General features: G+C 44.2%; 1 protein-coding gene across 1 annotated transcript; it reads left to right on the top strand.

The window, feature by feature from the left end:
- Window positions 1-684: 684 nt before the first annotated feature.
- On the top strand, window positions 685-17101 carry LOC311248135 (exocyst complex component 4-like; the record flags this gene model as incomplete). The annotated part of the gene is given in 6 exon segments (XM_084339077.1): window positions 685-729; window positions 732-875; window positions 877-881; window positions 7460-7569; window positions 11142-11230; window positions 16943-17101. Coding segments are annotated over 6 exon segments (552 nt in total), but the record flags the coding sequence as incomplete, so codon positions are not given.
- Window positions 17102-18130: the final 1029 nt, after the last annotated feature.

Raw genomic sequence — 18130 nt, 5'->3', positions numbered from 1 at the left:
TATCATCCAGCTATTATCATCGCAGCCATTATCAGTCCAGCTATTATCATCCAGCTATTATCATCCAGACCGTTATCATCAGCTATTATCATCCAGCCATTATCATCCAGCTATTATCATCCAGCTATTATCATCCAGCTATTATCATCCAGCCATATCATCCAGCTATTATCATCAGCTCATTATCATCCAGCCGTTATCATCCAGCTATTATCATCCAGCTATTATCATCCAGCTATTATCATCCATTATCATCCAGCTATATATCATCCATTATCATCCAGCCGTTATCATCCACTATCATCCACGCTATTATCATCCAGCTATTATCATCCAGCCATTATCATCAAAAACTACAAAAATATCCATTAAATGTCAATAAACACTAGAATACATGTTGAATATGAACTCATCTGTACACATTGAATATTTACAACGGGTAAAGTTGACAGTCACTGTGAAAGAGACCCCCTGGGTGGATATCTGTAGACATGTCAAGTGTGGGATAACTGACTGACCCACCCAACTATTCATACAAGAAGGAAAATAAACTGAATTTCACATTCTCAGGATAAATAAAAGCCATCATAGTGTGTGTGTGTGTGTGTGTGTGTGTGTGTGTGTGTGTGTGTGTGTATGTGTGTCTCGCTCAGCCCTATAACCCCCTGTGTCCCCTTGGTGCAGGTGTCTGCTGTGGAGTCTCTGGAGGGGCCCCTCCTTCAGGTGGCATGGGACTGGGGGACCTCCGTCTGGAGCTGCACAGCAGGAAGCTCAACATCCACCTGGTCCTGATCGACGAGCTCCACCGACACCTCTACATCAAGTCCACCAGCCGCCTGGGACACAAGAACAAGGACAAGAATGCCATGCGCCTGCCTGGGGTGAGTAGGGTCAAACCAGCCCACCTGAACACTCACTCTACCCACCTTCTTTCTGTTAGAGGACGACAGGGTCTTTTTGAGGAGGTGAAACAAAACTATCAACTTTCTTTCTACAAATAATTACTTCTGAACAACACATGTGTGTATAGTATACATTTAGTATTGTTTGGTTATTAGGTGTTACTGTGGTCATCGAATGGAGTTCAAAGTTTACCCACCTTTTGATTGTATCACTGTGGCTGAGGAACTGAGCAGAGAGAGGGTTGTGTCTGTGGTTGTATCACTGCATCACTGTGGCTGAGGAACTGAGCAGAGAGAGGGTTGTGTCTGTGGTTGTATCACTGCATCACTGTGGCTGAGGAACTGAGCAGAGAGAGGGTTGTGTCTGTGGTTGTATCACTGCATCACTGTGGCTGAGGAACTGAGCAGAGAGAGGGTTGTGTCTGTGGTTGTATCACTGCATCACTGTGGCTGAGGAACTGAGCAGAGAGAGGGTTGTGTCTGTGGTTGTATCACTGCATCACTGTGGCTGAGGAACTGAGCAGAGAGAGGGTTGTGTCTGTGGTTGTATCACTGCATCACTGTGGCTGAGGAACTGAGCAGAGAGAGGGTTGTGTCTGTGGTTGTATCACTGCATCACTGTGGCTGAGGAACTGAGCAGAGAGAGGGTTGTGTCTGTGGTTGTATCACTGCATCACTGTGGCTGAGGAACTGAGCAGAGAGAGGGTTGTGTCTGTGGTTGTATCACTGCATCACTGTGGCTGAGGAACTGAGCGTGGGGCTAAAACTAGATCAAATCAACAAAAGGCTCTATTATATCCCAACTATAAAGGTATATATATTTTAGTAGGGTTATTGACTATTTTCGCAATGTTTGCGGGCCCATTGTGTGTTCTGTATTATAGCTATGGAGACAATAGTATGTCTCATTTGACAGGCGTTGTTTATAGTCCAACATTGACAAACCAGTTCATTTCTACATACTTCAGTTTGTGCGCTATTACACTCTAAAGATCGTCCCTTTCCAAAATAATCCAGTATTTTTTCATAGATCGCGAGATATGACGCGTTATATGCATTATGCCCAAATCGTTCAGGTTGCTCGCCTGAAACCCCAAATACTTCCAAATCAAAGGTATGCGGAACATCAAGACGTAGAACTCCAAGACGTGGAACATCAAGACGTGGAACATCAAGATGTAGAACTACAAGACGTGGAACTCCCAAGATGTAGAACTCCAAGACGTGGAACATCAAGACGTAGAACTACAAGACGTGGAACTCCAAGATGTAGAACTACAAGACGTGGAACTCCAAGACGTGGAACTCCAAGACATAGAACTACAAGACGTGGAACTCCAAGATGTGGAACTCCAAGACGTGGAACTCCAAGACATAGAACTACAAGACGTGGAACATCAAGACGTGGAACTCCAAGATGTAGAACTCCAAGATGTAGAACTACAAGACGTGGAACTCCAAGACGTGGAACTCCAAGACGTGGAACTCCAAGACGTAGAACTACTAGACGTTGAACATCAAGACGTGGAACATCAAGACGTGGAACATCAAGACGTAGAACTACAAGATGTAGAACTACTAGACGTAGAACTACAAGACATAGAACATCAAGACGTAGAACTACAAGATGTAGAACTACTAGATGTAGAACTACAAGACATGGAACATCAAGATGTAGAACATCAAGACGTGGAACTTCAAGACGTGGAACTCCAAGATGTGGAACATCAAGACGTGGAACATCAAGATGTGGAACATCAAGACGTGGAACTACAAGACGTGGAACTACAAGATGTAGAACTACAAGACGTGGAACTACAAGACGTAGAACTACTAGACGTAGAACATCAAGACATCAGTGTTTCCCATTAATTACCTAGACTGTGTGGCGGCCCGCCACAGTCTAATTAGTCCCGCCACAGTTTTATAATGAACCAACATTTTTTTATATTTTTTCTCTCCTTTTTTTATATAAAGTTTGCCAATAGGGATGTATCAGTAGTATTGGTAGGAGTCGTAATAGTAATCCAGTATATTTTTATATTTTCTAAAAAATGAACCAGTTCAACACAGGTAACCACTTTAGCTTCATTTCTTTGATGGCTCAAATGTATGCTCTAGTCCAGGGGTTCCCAAACTTTTCAGGCCGCGACCCAAAAATAACGGTGTCAGAGAGCCGCGACCCCCACTATTATAGGAGAGAAAAAAAAAGAAAAAAAACAATTAACACATTCCCCGCCGGAAACGGCTTAAGACGGGTTTCAAGTTCATGCGAATTCTACCAGATCACGGCGTACAACGTTATTCTGATCATATTTCATATTTTCGCCATGGTATTCATATTTCACTCACGGAGGATTGTCTGATGCTGCGGGACTCAGCACAACTCTGCAACGCTTCAATACTGCCACCTGGTGGCTGATCGGCGAGTTGCCAAACCGGATATCCCCTTTGTTGCTTGGTCCGTCCCCTAATTCCGTCCGGCCACTCGTTTATCGTCGCGGGACTCAAGACACACACCGTGGATATGGATTGTTGCCATAACTCAATAATCCACATGATTTGGGCGTATATTAGTATTATACAAACCGGAACTGGATCGCCTCGATCCACATCACAAACTGCTCTGATCTATATATCACCCATACTACATGAATGATTTAACGTCGGCCACGGACTTATAAACGACCCCCCCCCCCCCCCTCCGGTCAACCGCGCATGATGAGTCATAACGTCTGGGACCTTGTACATTTGAAATTTTTTATCTGGCGTCAATCGGTATCAAACTGCATTTGATGATCTAATATATGCATTTATGGCTATAACTCACGTTCTATGAAATACTGCAGAAAACGATAAAAACATATTTATACTCTAGACTGTATTTTTGTATGAATGTGTGAATGAAAAAGTAAAACGTTCCTACATCCTGAACGATAGCTAATCGATGTTGAATGGGCCATAGTAATGTCAATTTAGCAATACAATTGAAAAAGTTATAGCCCTGCAAAGTAGGTGAACATCTCCATAGACAAATAGAGCTGGCAGACTGGCTACAAGGATGGATATAAGCGTGGCAGAGAAAGGGTTAAGTTGAATCAGGTTTGCTGGTGGTGGAATTTAACAAATACATTGAACAGCTGGGGTGCCTCGAGGAGAGGATTGGGAAGCACTAGTCTAGTCGATTTTGTGTTTTGAGCACAAAGTTCATCATAGATCTAGCCTCTTTAGTTTGCTCTCAAAGTGCACCAGATTGATGCATTTAACTTTAAAATGTACACAAAAAAAATAGTTCCAGGGGGCCATGCCCCCGGACCCCCCTAGAGGGGCCGAGGTTCACCCACCACAGTCTCACAAAATCCTGTGGGAAACACTGAGACGTGGAACATCAAGACGTGGAACTACAAGATGTAGAACTACAAGACGTGGAACATCAAGACGTGGAACATCAAGACGTAGAACTAGACGTAGAACTACAAGACGTGGAACATCAAGACGTGGAACATCAAGACGTAGAACTAGACGTAGAGCAGGAAGACGTAGAACTAGACGTAGAGCAGGAAGACGTAGAACTAGACGTAGAGCAGGAAGACGTAGAACTAGACGTAGAGCAGGAAGACGTAGAACTAGACGTAGAGCAGGAAGACGTAGAACTAGACGTAGAGCAGGAAGACGTAGAACTAGACGTAGAGCAGGAAGACGTAGAACTAGACGTAGAGCAGGAAGACGTAGAACTAGACGTAGAGCAGGAAGACGTAGCACTAGACGTAGAGCAGGAAGACGTAGAACTAGACGTAGAGCAGGAAGACGTAGAACTAGACGTAGAGCAGGAAGACGTAGAACTAGACGTAGAGCAGGAAGACGTAGAACTAGACGTAGAGCAGGAAGACGTAGAACTAGACGTAGAGCAGGAAGACGTAGAACTAGACGTAGAGCAGGAAGACGTAGAACTAGACGTAGAGCAGGAAGACGTAGAACTAGACGTAGAGCAGGAAGGCTGAATGGCGTGTGTGCGCTGGTGGTGATAGATTCCAGTTCCGCTTGTTCCAAGATGCAGCCATGTAACACGTTAATGCAGGTCACTGCCCCACTACCAAAACGGTTAACCCTTTCACTGCGACAATTCACAGAAGGTTAACCCTTTCACTGCCACACAACAGCCGGTTAACCCTTTCACTGCCACACGACAGAAGGTTAACCCTTTGCTATCACACAACCGACGGCGACTGTCGGTTGTGTGATAGTAAAGGGTTAACCTTCTGTCGTGTGTCAGTGAAAGGGTTAATGCAGGTCACTGCCCCACGGCAACGAGCACAGGCTTTACATCTGCACACAGGTGACTTCATACTCCTGTGTGTGTGTTCGTTCACATACACTTGTGTGTGTGTGTGTTAATGCTGTCCCCGAAGCCTGTTTTTGGTATTCGAACTTCGTCAGGGTTTTTCGAACGGACGTTTGAACCTTCGTTTTTAATAAAAAAATTCTTTTTTTAAATATATACTTTTTAATTTTTTTTTTTTTTTTTTTTATATCCTCAAACTAAATCCTCAATTTGAATAAAGAGATTAATCTGATTAAATGAGTATTTTTTTCTTTTATTAAATCAACTTTCCAGCCCCAGACCCAGCCCAGGGAGAAGCCCCACCCCAACTAAATCAATTAAATCAACTTATACTATAATATTAGTGTAGCCTAATCTTTATCTGCAACTGTGAAGAAAAACCCCATTGGTTTAAACAGAAGGAAAAAATAATAATAATAAAATAAAAAAAAAATCTTTTTTTTATAAAAAATGTTAATGTTGATTTAGAATTCGAATGCCAACGTAACGAACGAAGGTTCAAACGTTTGGGCTCAGCCCTAGTGTGTGGTGCGCGCGCGGGCGGTGCAGTAACCGCGGTGCTGGTGCCACTGTGGGGTGCAGTGATGTATCACCGGGGGTCAGAGCGTGACAGCCTCCGTGTTATTGTGGCGCGGCTCTAACAACAGGCCGACCTCCATACGGCCGGCTCACTTAGCAGGCTGCGCGGCGTGGCGTGTTGTTTACACGCCGCCTGTTAACACTAGCACAGCCGACAAGGGGTCACATGACCCCTAGGCATTTTCAATAAATGTATCCTCGTCACTCGGTCGAGCTCCAGCTCCGTCACTCAATGACTTTTCCTAAAAGTACCCGTTTTATTTGGCACGGTTTCTGAAATTTCTAAATGACTTCAGGAAAATGGAATTAGAACGTTATTTCAGCTGAGCGGCCACCTCCCTCCCTCCTTGACCCTCCCTCCCTTTCAATCTCTCTCTCCCTCCCTTTCTCTCTCTCCCTCCCTCATGTAACCGGCTCATTGGGAAGCAGCGCCATTCCACACGCAGAGATGCAGGGCTCGTTGTCAGAGAGGTGGTGGAGACCCGTTTAGCCCAGGGTCTGTGGTGGAGACGTAGACGTTGTCAGGTGTCGTCTTCTTTCTTTGCTTTTTTTAAGATCCTCAGTGATTCTCTTGGAGCCTCAACAAGCATGTTGTTCTAAAGCTGATGTTTTAACCATGAGAGTGGAGCCATGATGATGGTGTTTTAACCATGAAAGTGGAGCCATGATGATGGTGTTTTAACCATGAGAGTGGAGCCATGATGATGGTGTTTTAACCATGAGAGTGGAGCCATGATGAAGGTGTTTTAACCATGAGAGTGGAGCCATGATGAAGGTGTTTTAACCATGAGAGTGGAGCCACGATGAAGGTGTTTTAACCATGAGAGTGGAGCCATGATGAAGGTGTTTTATTTTTAATTTAAAAAAAAAAAATTCCCCCTCCTTTTTCCTCCGATTTTCTCCCATCCCAATGTTAGTCGTTATGCCAATTCCCAATCCCCTTCCTGGTCGCTGCGCACTTACCCCCCACAGTCGGTCTGGGAGAGTGGAGGCTATCACGTGCTTCCTCCGACACACGTCTAGCCAATCAACCGCTTCTTTTCACCTGGCAGCGCGGATAACGTGTGGACGGATCACACTACCCCCCTTAGATCCTATCCGCGCTGAGCAGGCGCCCCGACCGAACTGTAGGAGTCGCTGTTTACAACGACCCGGACCCACCCCGCCAGCTTCTCCAACCCTCTAATACTGCCAATTGTATTAGTGTGAACGGCCAGCCAAGCTGGTGACAATGCCGGGAGCTGGATTCGAACAGGCGAATCCAGCGTCTCCGGCGTTGGTGACGAACGCAAATGATGAAGGTGTTTTAACCATGAGAGTGGAGCCATGATGGAGGTGTTTTAACCATGAGAGTGGAGCCATGATGAAGGTGTTTTAACCATGAGAGTGGAGCCATGATGAAGGTGTTTTGAAGATTAGAGACATTGTAATTTTGATGATTATGATAATTGTGTGTCTCTTCTCTCTCTCCCCCTCTTTCTCTCTCATCCCCCCTCTTTCTCTCTCACTCTCCCCCATCTCACTTTCTCTCTGTCTCTTTCTCTCTGTCTCTTTCTCTCTCTCTCTCTCTCTCTCTCTCTTCTCTCTCTCTCTCTCTCTCTCTCTCTCTCTCTCTCTCTCTCTCTCTCTCCTCCAGCTCTGCAGCCAAGGACACTTCACCGATGCCCATGTTGGATGTCAGCAGTCTGTCCACCCCACGCAAACTCCTGGACTCGTCTCAGTTCAGCACCCCTGGGACTGGCAGTGGTACGATCCTAACAACACTAACTAGATGGGAGTGGAAGAGAGAAAGAAGTTCCCAATATAGATAACCTTTGAAGCCATTGAAGCTTCGAAGCATTCAGGTCGGAAGCATTCAGGTCAGAAGCATTCAGGTCAGAAGCATTCAGGTCAGAAGCATTCAGGTCGGAAGCATTCAGGTCAGAAGCATTCAGGTCAGAAGCATTCAGGTCAGAAGCATTCAGGTCAGAAGCATAGCATTCTGGGGCTAAGTGTAGTCAGGGTCTTTATTAATAATGCGGACCTGGCTTCTGCCATTACAGCTACAACCTGCCCATCGAACACACATGCGTACAGTAACAGTACACATGCGTACAGTAACAGTACACATGCATACTGTGTGTATGTGTGAAATCACTGAGCACATCCAGAGGACGCTGATGAAGACTGACGCATGAACACACCACTGATTACTCATTATTACTACACACCACTGATTACTCATTATTACTACACACACGGATACTCATTATTACTACACACCACTGATTACTCATTATTACTACACACCACTGATTACTCATTATTACTACACACACGGATGCACTCAGAGTTGAATGTGCAATCATACAAAGTCAAAGACACGTAAATGATGACACACACACGCACGCACACACACAGACACACAAACATACACACAAACATACACAAAGACACACAAACATACACAAAGACACAAACATTCACAAAGATACACAAAAACACACAAACATACACAAAGACACACAAACGCAGATTACGCAGCATCCTGTTCATTCACACCTGGGCACTGAAATCACCACTCGTGCTAAAACACATCTTTCTCCATAACGGTGGGGAAAAAAGAGAGAGAGTTATTTTTCTTAAACCCTAACGATTACCTGCGCCTGTGCCCTAAGTGTCTATATAACGTTGTGATGGTCACAACGCACCAGCCTGCTCCCATCAACCGCGCAGCTCATTCTGGCTAACGGCCTCAGAGACGCTCGTTTGTAGCGGGTAATTGTGGGTAATTATTACGCAAACTACAGTCGGAAAGGGGTGGGGGGGGGGGGAACCACACAGAGGCCATTAATTTACAGACATAATAAACATTAACTCTCTGAGCGCCGGGAGGCTCCGTCTGACGGGAGATTAGAACCTCACCTGATGCTGCCGCTCGCTATTTAACTGCTAATGTGCCAAGGTCTGATGGAGGAAGAGAGGGAGGAGGAGGAGGAGAGGAAGAGAGGGAGGAGGAGGAGGGGGAGGAGGAGAGGGAGGAGGAGGAGGAGAGAGAAGTGAAGTTGGAGTTTGAGTTGTTTTCAGGAGTTTGTTAGAATAATTAGAGGCTAGGATTAGTCATCTACACACCCTGTTATGTAATGATGGCTAGTTTGGGATTTTTGGATGTTTATGGGATGGGATTATATTATTATTAGATTATATTAGATTATATTAGAGTATATTAGATTAGGACTATGGTGGCTCAGGAGGTAGAGCGGTCATCTGGTAATCGGAAGGTTCCCGGTTCGATTCCCGCTCCTCCCGGCAGCATGTCAAAGTGTCCTTGAGCAAGACACTTAACATTTTCCGTCTAGGAATCGGATCCGTCTAATCTCACTCTATAAGGCCAGTTTATCATAACAACCTTTCATTGTGCGTGAGGCTGTTTGTAGAGCTAAATCTATACTTTATATTATTGCTATCTGTCCATTGTCATTGTCAATTGATACTATAAACCGTCCCTTCAATATGCCTTAAACACATTTTTTTTTTCATCAATACGTTCCCATTTTATAGCGTTGTGAATATGAATGTTATAGCAGAATGGTCTGGGGTATTTCCTGGAAGGCGAGATACAGGGCGCTAAGCTAATAACGTTAAATCGAATGGCGTTTCGGCTATACACAAGCTAGAGCTAAAAATCTAAATGCATATTATCAGTATCATGGTCCACCATGAATGCATGAAATGGGGGGGGGCGGGGGATGTCGTTTCTGATTATTGATTACCAATAACTGCATTAGCCTCATTAGCCTCATTCGCTGATCGGCTGGTTGGCTATCAAAGCAAGGCCTGATCAGCATGAAATTTATGTGAAAAAGCTCTTACCGTGGGCCGGTTGGATCCCAAAAAGGATTTCCCAGTTATCGATCGCCATCTGGTAGATCGATATGTGCATTGGCTGATGCTATATTCCTTTACTGCATACTGATTTCAGCGTCCCAAAAAGTATTCCAGGCTACAGGCTACAGGCATAGCTTCAGGCTAACAGGAAAATTCACTGCAGGATGAAAAAAAACGTCATCCGTTCTGCCACAGGGAACACTGCATTATCGAGACAGCGCCCCTACCAGAATCTGGCCGGTAATGCACTTTTTCGAATCCCAAGAGTAGGGTAAATCTGCAGTGCCGCTCCGTGACATTGAGTAGGATATTAAAATGGAATAAAAGCAAATACGAGTTTATCACGTATATATATATATGTGGTTGGCCCTTTAAGCATGGCGCCCAAACACGTATACGTGGTTGGCCATGAATGTGTTCTGTTAACCCCTAACTGCTCCCGATGAGCAGGTCGGCACCTTGCATGGTCGCCTCCGCCGTCGGTGTGTGAATGTGTGAGTGAACGGGTAAATGTGAGGAACAAAATTGTAAAGCGCTTTGGATAGAATGCACTATATAAATGCACCAATTAGATTAGATTATATTCAAATGTATTGTCATCATCATACAGCACAAGTACAGTGCAACAAAAAATAGGTTTGTGCAAATGTAACAGTGCAACAGTAATATACAATGTACAGGTGATTGAACTGGGTATAAAATATATAAATGCGTACTACTGAGTAATAGTGCTAATCAGATGTATGTACAGACATACAATACACATAATGTTAACCCTTTCACTGCCACACAACAGCAGGTTAACCCTCTCACTTACTTACTTACGCCTGCTACCCCTTCTGGAGCATAGGCCGTCAACAAGTGATCTCCAAGCATCTCTGTCTTGAGCTGTTCTCTCCAGTTGGTTCCAGGTCATCTTCATGGTCTTGGTGTCTGCCTCCAGGTCTCTGCGCCAGGTGTTTCTCTGGCGCATTACATTACACGCACACGCACACTTATGGCCAAAGGAAAGGACACTTTAAATTAGAATAACAGGAACAGTGTATTGCACTACCAAAGCTAACTAGCATGTCACACATGCTCTGTAAATAACTATGTACAGATACCGAGATGTCACTCCATGTTACCTGCTACCTGTTACTGCACAATGTTGTTTCTTCTTTTGATTCTATTATATGTACCACTGTATTGCACATCGTTGCGGGCAAGACCACCCGCATTTCATTGTATACCTGTATGCCGTGACAATTAAAACTCTTGACTTGACTTGACTTGACTTACATTACTTCTGTAGTCTGGCAGTGAAAGGGTTAATATGTACAGTGATACAGGTAGGAACAAGCAGTATCTACGCTCTCGCTCATCTGCACCTTTGTGTGTGTTGTGTGTGTGTGTGTGTGTGTGTGTGTGTGTGTGTGTGTGTGTGTGTGTGTGTGTGTGTGTGTGTGTAGTGCGTGAGCTGCAGCAGGAGGTGAAGGAGCTCAGCCAGATGGAGGCTCCTGAGGAGAACAGCATTGAGTTCATGGGCATCCTAATCAAGGTACACACACACACACACACACACACACACACACACACACACACACACACACACACACACACACACACACACACACACACACACACACACACACACACACACACACACACACACACACAGGAGCACACACACACAGAGAGTGTTGTGTTCATTCATAGTTAAAGACAGTAGAGGTTGAGTACTTTATTATCTAAAGATGGTAAGTTAGACTGTTGTGTTCATTCATAGTTAAAGACAGTAGAGTTTGAGTACTTTATTATCTAAAGATGGTGAGTTAGTGTTGTGTTAATTTATAGTTAAAGACAGTAGAGTTTGAGTACTTTATTATCTAGAGATGGTGAGTTAGTGTTGTGTTCATTCATAGTTAAAGACAGTAGAGGTTGAGTACTTTATTATCTAAAGATGGTGAGTTAGTGTTGTGTTAATTTATAGTTAAAGACAGTAGAGTTTGAGTACTTTATTATCTAAAGATGGTGAGTTAGTGTTGTGTTAATTTATAGTTAAAGACAGTAGAGTTTGAGTACTTTATTATCTAAAGATGGTGAGTTAGTGTTGTGTTAATTTATAGTTAAAGACAGTAGACGTTGAGTACTTTATTATCTAAAGATGGTGAGTTAGAGTGTTGTGTTCATTCATAGTTAAAGACAGTAGAGGTTGAGTACTTTATTATCTAGAGATGGTGAGTTAGTGTTGTGTTCATTCATAGTTAAAGACAGTAGAGGTTGAGTACTTTATTATCTAAAGATGGTGAGTTAGAGTGTTGTGTTCACTCATAGTTAAAGACAGTAGAGGTTGATTACTTTATTGTCTGGAGATGGTAAGTTAGAGTGTTGTGTTCACTCATAGTTAAAGACAGTAGAGGTTGAGTACTTTATTATCTAGAGATGGTGAGTTAGAGTGTTGTGTTCATTCATAATAAAGACAGTAGAGGTTGAGTACTTTATTGTCTGGAGATGGTAAGTTACAGTGTTGTGTTCACTCATAGTTAAAGACAGTAGAGGTTGAGTACTTTATTATCTAAAGGTGGTGAGTTAGAGTGTTGTGTTCATTCATAGTTAAAGACGGTAGAGGTTGAGTACGTTCTGATCATCTCTCACATTCTACTCAATGAACGTCTTGTGAGATACACGTGTCCTTCTGGCAGCAGAACGTCATGCTGTTTGACTTACTCAGATCTTCTGTATCACCTAAACATCGTCAAACACTCCACTGCAAAGAGGTTGATCAAGCATGGGATGGTTTCAAAACAACATTTCTTAAAGTAGTTGACAGATTAGCACCCAGGAAGATGGTCAGGATAAAGCAGAGGACACAGCCCTGGATTAATGATGACATTTTAAAAGCTATTAAAATAAGGAACAATCTTTTTAAACTATTTAAGAAGTCCAGGACAGAACAGGCTTTCCTAGATTTAAAGAAACACAAAAACTATGTAAATAGTTTGATTAAAGGGGCGAAGAAGGGTTTTTTTAATGAAAAAATAACAGAGTATAGGAACAACTCAAGGAAACTCTGGAGGACACTTAAAGAGGTAGGATACAGTAAGAAATTAAAGACTAAATCGGGCAATATCAGTTTAGAAATAGGAGACAAAATTTCAGCAGACAAATCAGAGGTGGCAGACTGTCTGAATAGCTATTTTACATCCATTGCAAAAACTATATCGGAAAAGATCCCAGCTAAACCCGGCAACAACATAGAGAGTGAAGTCCATAAATTCTACCTAGATCAGGGGGTTAAAGCAAATGCTTTCTCCTTTAGGAAAGTGACTGAGATGGAGGTCCAGGAAAAGCTTAAAAAACTTGACACCTCAAGGGCTACTGGATTAGACAACATCCCTGGTAAAAAATGCAGAAATCATTGCCCCATATGTAGCTCACATTACCAACCTAGCCATTGACACAGGAACATTTCCAAGCGAAATGAAATCGGCAAGAGTTATTCCTCTCCACAAAAAGGGAAACAAATTGGAACCGGGTAACTACAGACCCATTTCCATCCTGGGCGTTCTATCAAAAACCATTGAGAGGCTAGTATATGAGCAAATAGACGGGTATTTCTCCACTAATAACATCATGTACAAATACCAATCTGGTTTCAGGAGGTCCCACTCCACAGACACCTGCCTGCTGTTCCTCACAGATTACATCAGGAAAGAGGTAGACGAGGGAAAGTTCTGTGGAATGGTAATGTTAGACCTCCAGAAGGCATTTGATTCAGTGGATCACAACATCTTGTTAATGAAGCTTAGGGCCCTAGGCTTTAATGAGGCAGCTCAGAAATTGATTGGTTCCTACCTAACAGGGAGACAACAGGTGGTAGATATAAACGGAGTTCTCTCCAGTCCTCGGACAGTAGAGTGCGGGGTCCCACAAGGGAGTGTTTTGGGTCCGCTCCTCTTTCTACTGTATATAAATGACCTGAAAGCAGCTTGCTCATGTGACCTTTTTTTATACGCAGATGACTCAGCCCTACTAGTCAGTGCATGTGAGCGGATCGGAGCGCGAGCGGCGCGGGGCGCGGAGCGGCCGGTTTTGACGTGAGCGAGGAGTGGGTTTTAAAATGAGTCGGCGCGACGTCCGGAGCGAGAGTTCTCCTCCGCTCCAATCCACTCCAGGCCGCTCACAGTGGTTTAACACTGATGTAATATATACATGCAGTACAATGCCAAAGCAACAGATGGCGATGTACAAACATGAAGGCCATTTTCAACCAATGAGAAGGGTGAACCTGTGATAGGCTGTTCGTTCAGGCTTTGTCACTGTAGAGACGCCCACACTCAATCCAGTTAGAAAAAGTATCGACGCCATTGTTGTTGACGTTAGCTTACATGCTAACGTTAATGGCAGCGACCATAGCATTGTGGCTCGGCTAGCCTATCATCGCTTAATAGAGATAGTGAATGGATAAACAACGTTATTTAACATTGCAGAATGGCTACAATTACAATGCGGCTCAATACAAACAATTGTTAAGGGGCCCAGGGGGTGTAGACTGTTGTAGTTTGAGCTCATTTACACCATGCTCCAAAAAAAGAAGAAAAAAAACTGCCGAGCGATCTGGCGCGGGGAGCGGGGAGCGCTCGATTCAAGGTGAGCGGGGAGCGAGCGGAGAGCGACTTGGGGGCGGGGTCAACATGAGTGATTAGCGGAGCGGACCAAGCTTTAAAGAGCGAAGAGCGGATTTCTCGGCCGCGCCGATCCGCTCACGTGGTCTGCTACTAGTGTCTCACAAAGACAAAAAAGTGGTTGAGCAGACATTGAGTGCAGAACTAGAGAAGGTTAGCGACTGGCTAGGCCACAACAAGCTGTCCCTCCACGTGGGGAAGACTGAGTAAATTTTATTCGGGTCAAAGGTCAGGCTCAGAAAATCGCCAGGTTTTAACATTAGAATAGGAGATACTGTTCTCACAGACAAAACATCTGTGAAATATCTCGGTTGCGTCCTGGAAAACAGCTTATCAGGGGAAAGCATGGCTCACCAAGCACTTACAAAGATAAATAACAGGACTAGATACCTAGCCAGAATCTCGAATTTTTTAGATCAGTCAGCGATGAAGATTCTTGCTGGAGCTCTCATACAGTGTCACTATGACTATGCGTGTGGCTCCTGGTACAACAGTGCCCCCAAAAGTCAGAAAATAAAACTACAGACATCACAAAACAAGCTAATCAGGGTAATACTAAGGCTACCTGCTCGAACCCACCTTGACCCATCTCACTTTGAGGTCATGAGATGGCTTAAGGTGGAAGACAGAGTAAACCAGATAGGGATGTGCCTAGTTCACAGAATAGTGCATGGGGTAGTGCCAGTGTACTTTAACAATTACTTCAACCGAATCAGAGACACCCATGCTTACCAAACAAGGCGCAGCTCAACTGACTTTGTGCCAGTCAGATTCAGGAGCTGTATGGGGAAGGAGTCATTTTTATATTCAGCAGCTGTCTATTGGAATAGTCTGCCCAGTGAACTGAAAACCATAGACAGTGCCGTTAGATTCAAGTTAGGGCTGGGCGATATGGCCTAAATATGATATCACGATATTTTCTGACCTTTCGGCGATACACGATACACATCACAATGTTTTTCTTTTTTTCCCCAAACAATTCATTATGAGGCTTACCAAGACAGTATTTGAGTTTGCAAGCTAACATTAAAGACAAAATAAAATACCCATGCATTTAGCATTTTTATATTATATATTAGATTTAGATTATTGGATTATTAGATTATATATTGCATATATTTAGCAATGAGATATTATATGATTTAGATATGAAATATGATTAATTGAAAATGGGGGACCCTGATGTAAACAAGACGAAAGTCTTTCTCTGGTCTGCATCCCCTTAACAATTGTATGTATTGAGCTGTACTGTACCCATTCTGCAATATGTTAATAAAGTTTTAAATCAATCAATCAATCAATAAATAGCATTTTAGCATTTTTATGAAACTACTGTATATGTGTATGTCTCTAAATGTTTTGATGAATTGAAAATGGAGGACCCTTATGTAAAAAAAAGACGAAAGTCTTTTTCTGGTCTTCATCCTCCAGTCCACTGTTGTTGTATTGAGCTGTATTGTATTGTACCCATTCTGCAATCGTTAATAACGTTTTCATTCATTCAATCATTCAGCCGGCAACAGAATAATTTTGATTGACAGTCGAGTCTGCCAATTACGTCACACCGCTTGCACCCGCCCTGCTGTTCTTAGCACCAATCGGCAAGCGCTATGCGTTTTTTACTTCCGCTTTTGTCCGCCATTGATTTTAACGAGAGCTCAGCTCAACGACAACAACAACAGCTCCCCGCGGCCGACGAGTGATTACCAGCGCACCGCAGCATGACTAAACGAGCCATAATGATTTTATTGCAACGAATGTTATAATAAAAGCCTTTCCATACATCTGTCTGATTGAAAACTTTATTAACAGACCGCAGAATGGGCACGCACAACTCAGCACGGGCTGAGATATGAACAGTAACGCTTGCTATCTATGTCGTCATCGGACGTTGCTATGTTTGGGTAAATACGCTGATGTTATTGAATGTGTAACTATATAATGTTAATGCCACAAAACGAATGCCTTTGTTAATAATAAGTAGTAACTTTGATGCAGTAGTGTGTGTGGGGGCGGCGTTGTTCAAAAGTTTGAACGGGTGTGGACCAGATTGACGCGACACAATCCTCTTGGGCAAAACATCACAATATCCACGATACGTTAAAAAAGTGTATCGTTAATGAACTGTACCCGATATTTATATAATATCGTCATATCGCCCAGCCCTAATTCAAGTCCAGCCTGAAGACATGGCTCAAAAGGGACTATACCTAGACACTTAGCTTAAGGCACCCTTGCATGTTGTATGAGTCTGTATGTATATAAATGTTAAATGGTATATGTGATGTGTTGTGATGTCACGTTTTGTATGATGCATGTGTTAAGCATCACATTCCCCCACCCCCCTACAAGGACCACAATGGAAATAAGCTCTGAGCTTTTTTGTGTTACATCCTTGGCAGTATATCCCGACTGTGCTCTTCTGTCACATGTTTATTTTTTATATTGTCAAATAAAGTCATTCATTCATTCACCCCCCCCCCCCCCCCCCCCCCGATGTTGTTGAAGTGGTCCGCTTTGGCAAAGTGTCAACAATGTTGGACGGTAATGGAACAGAACCCTGGTGTTTCTCTCTCTCTGCCCAGGGTCTGGCCAAGCTGCGGAAGATCCCGGAGGCCATCAAGGCCATCATGGAGCGCCTGGAGCCGGAGCTGAAGCAGATCCTGAAGAGGTCCACCACCCAGATAGCAGACCACGCCTACCAGAGGGGAGAGAACCTGGCCCAGGAGAGCAACCCCCGGTAGGGAGGGAGGGAGGTAAGGGAGGGAGGGAGACAGGGAGAGAGGGAGGCAAGGAGGGAGGTGAGGCAGGCAGGGAGGGAGGGAGGGAGGTAAGGGAGGGAGGGAGGGAGGTGAGGCAAGGAGGGAGGCAGGGAGGGAGGCAGGTGAGGCAGGGAGGGAGGGAGGGAGGTGAGGCAAGGAGGGAGGCAGGGAGGGAGGCAGGTGAGGCAGGGAGGGAGGATGGATGGAGGGTGGGAGAGGAACGGCAAGCAGGAGAGAACCTGGCCCAGGAGAGCAACCCCATGGAGGCAGGGAGGGGGGGATGTAGGGAGGGAGGGATGGCACCTGTGGTGTCATCAGACTGGTATAACACTTGGGTAGGCCTGAAACTAGAGGGTCTTTAGTTTGTTTCAGTAGTGTCCTCTGAGTAGTGTGTAGTGTGTTGTGTCCTCTAAGTAGTGTGTAGTGTCCTCTGAGTAGTGTGTAGTGTCCTCTGAGTAGTGTGTAGTGTCCTCTGAGTAGTGTGTAGTGTCCTCTGAGTAGTGTGTAGTGTCCTCTGAGTAGTGTGTAGTGTCCTCTGAGTAGTGTGTAGTGTCCTCTGAGTAGTGTGTAGTGTCTGAGTAGTGTGTAGTGTCCTCTGAGTAGTGTGTAGTGTCCTCTCAGTAGTGTGTAGTGTCCTCTGAGTAGTGTGTAGTGTCCTCTGAGTAGTGTGTAGTGTCCTCTGAGTAGTGTGTAGTGTCCTCTGAGTAGTGTGTAGTGTCCTCTGAGTAGTGTGTAGTGTCCTCTGAGTAGTGTGTAGTGTCCTCTGAGTAGTGTGTAGTGTCCTCTGTGTAGTGTCCTCTGAGTAGTGTGTAGTGTCCTCTGAGTAGTGTGTAGTGTCCTCTGAGTAGTGTGTAGTGTCCTCTGAGTAGTGTGTAGTGTCCTCTGAGTAGTGTGTAGTGTCCTCTGAGTAGTGTGTAGTGTCCTCTCAGTAGTGTGTAGTGTCCTCTGAGTAGTGTGTAGTGTCCTCTCAGTAGTGTGTAGTGTCCTCTGAGTAGTGTGTAGTGTCCTCTG

The sequence above is a fragment of the Notolepis coatsorum genome (assembly GCF_963971535.1).
Source record: "Notolepis coatsorum genome assembly, contig: SCAFFOLD_3155, whole genome shotgun sequence".
Taxonomy (NCBI): domain Eukaryota; kingdom Metazoa; phylum Chordata; class Actinopteri; order Aulopiformes; family Paralepididae; genus Notolepis; species Notolepis coatsorum.
Note: the sequence above shows the minus strand (reverse complement) of the source record. Positions and strands in the feature narration are given on the sequence as shown.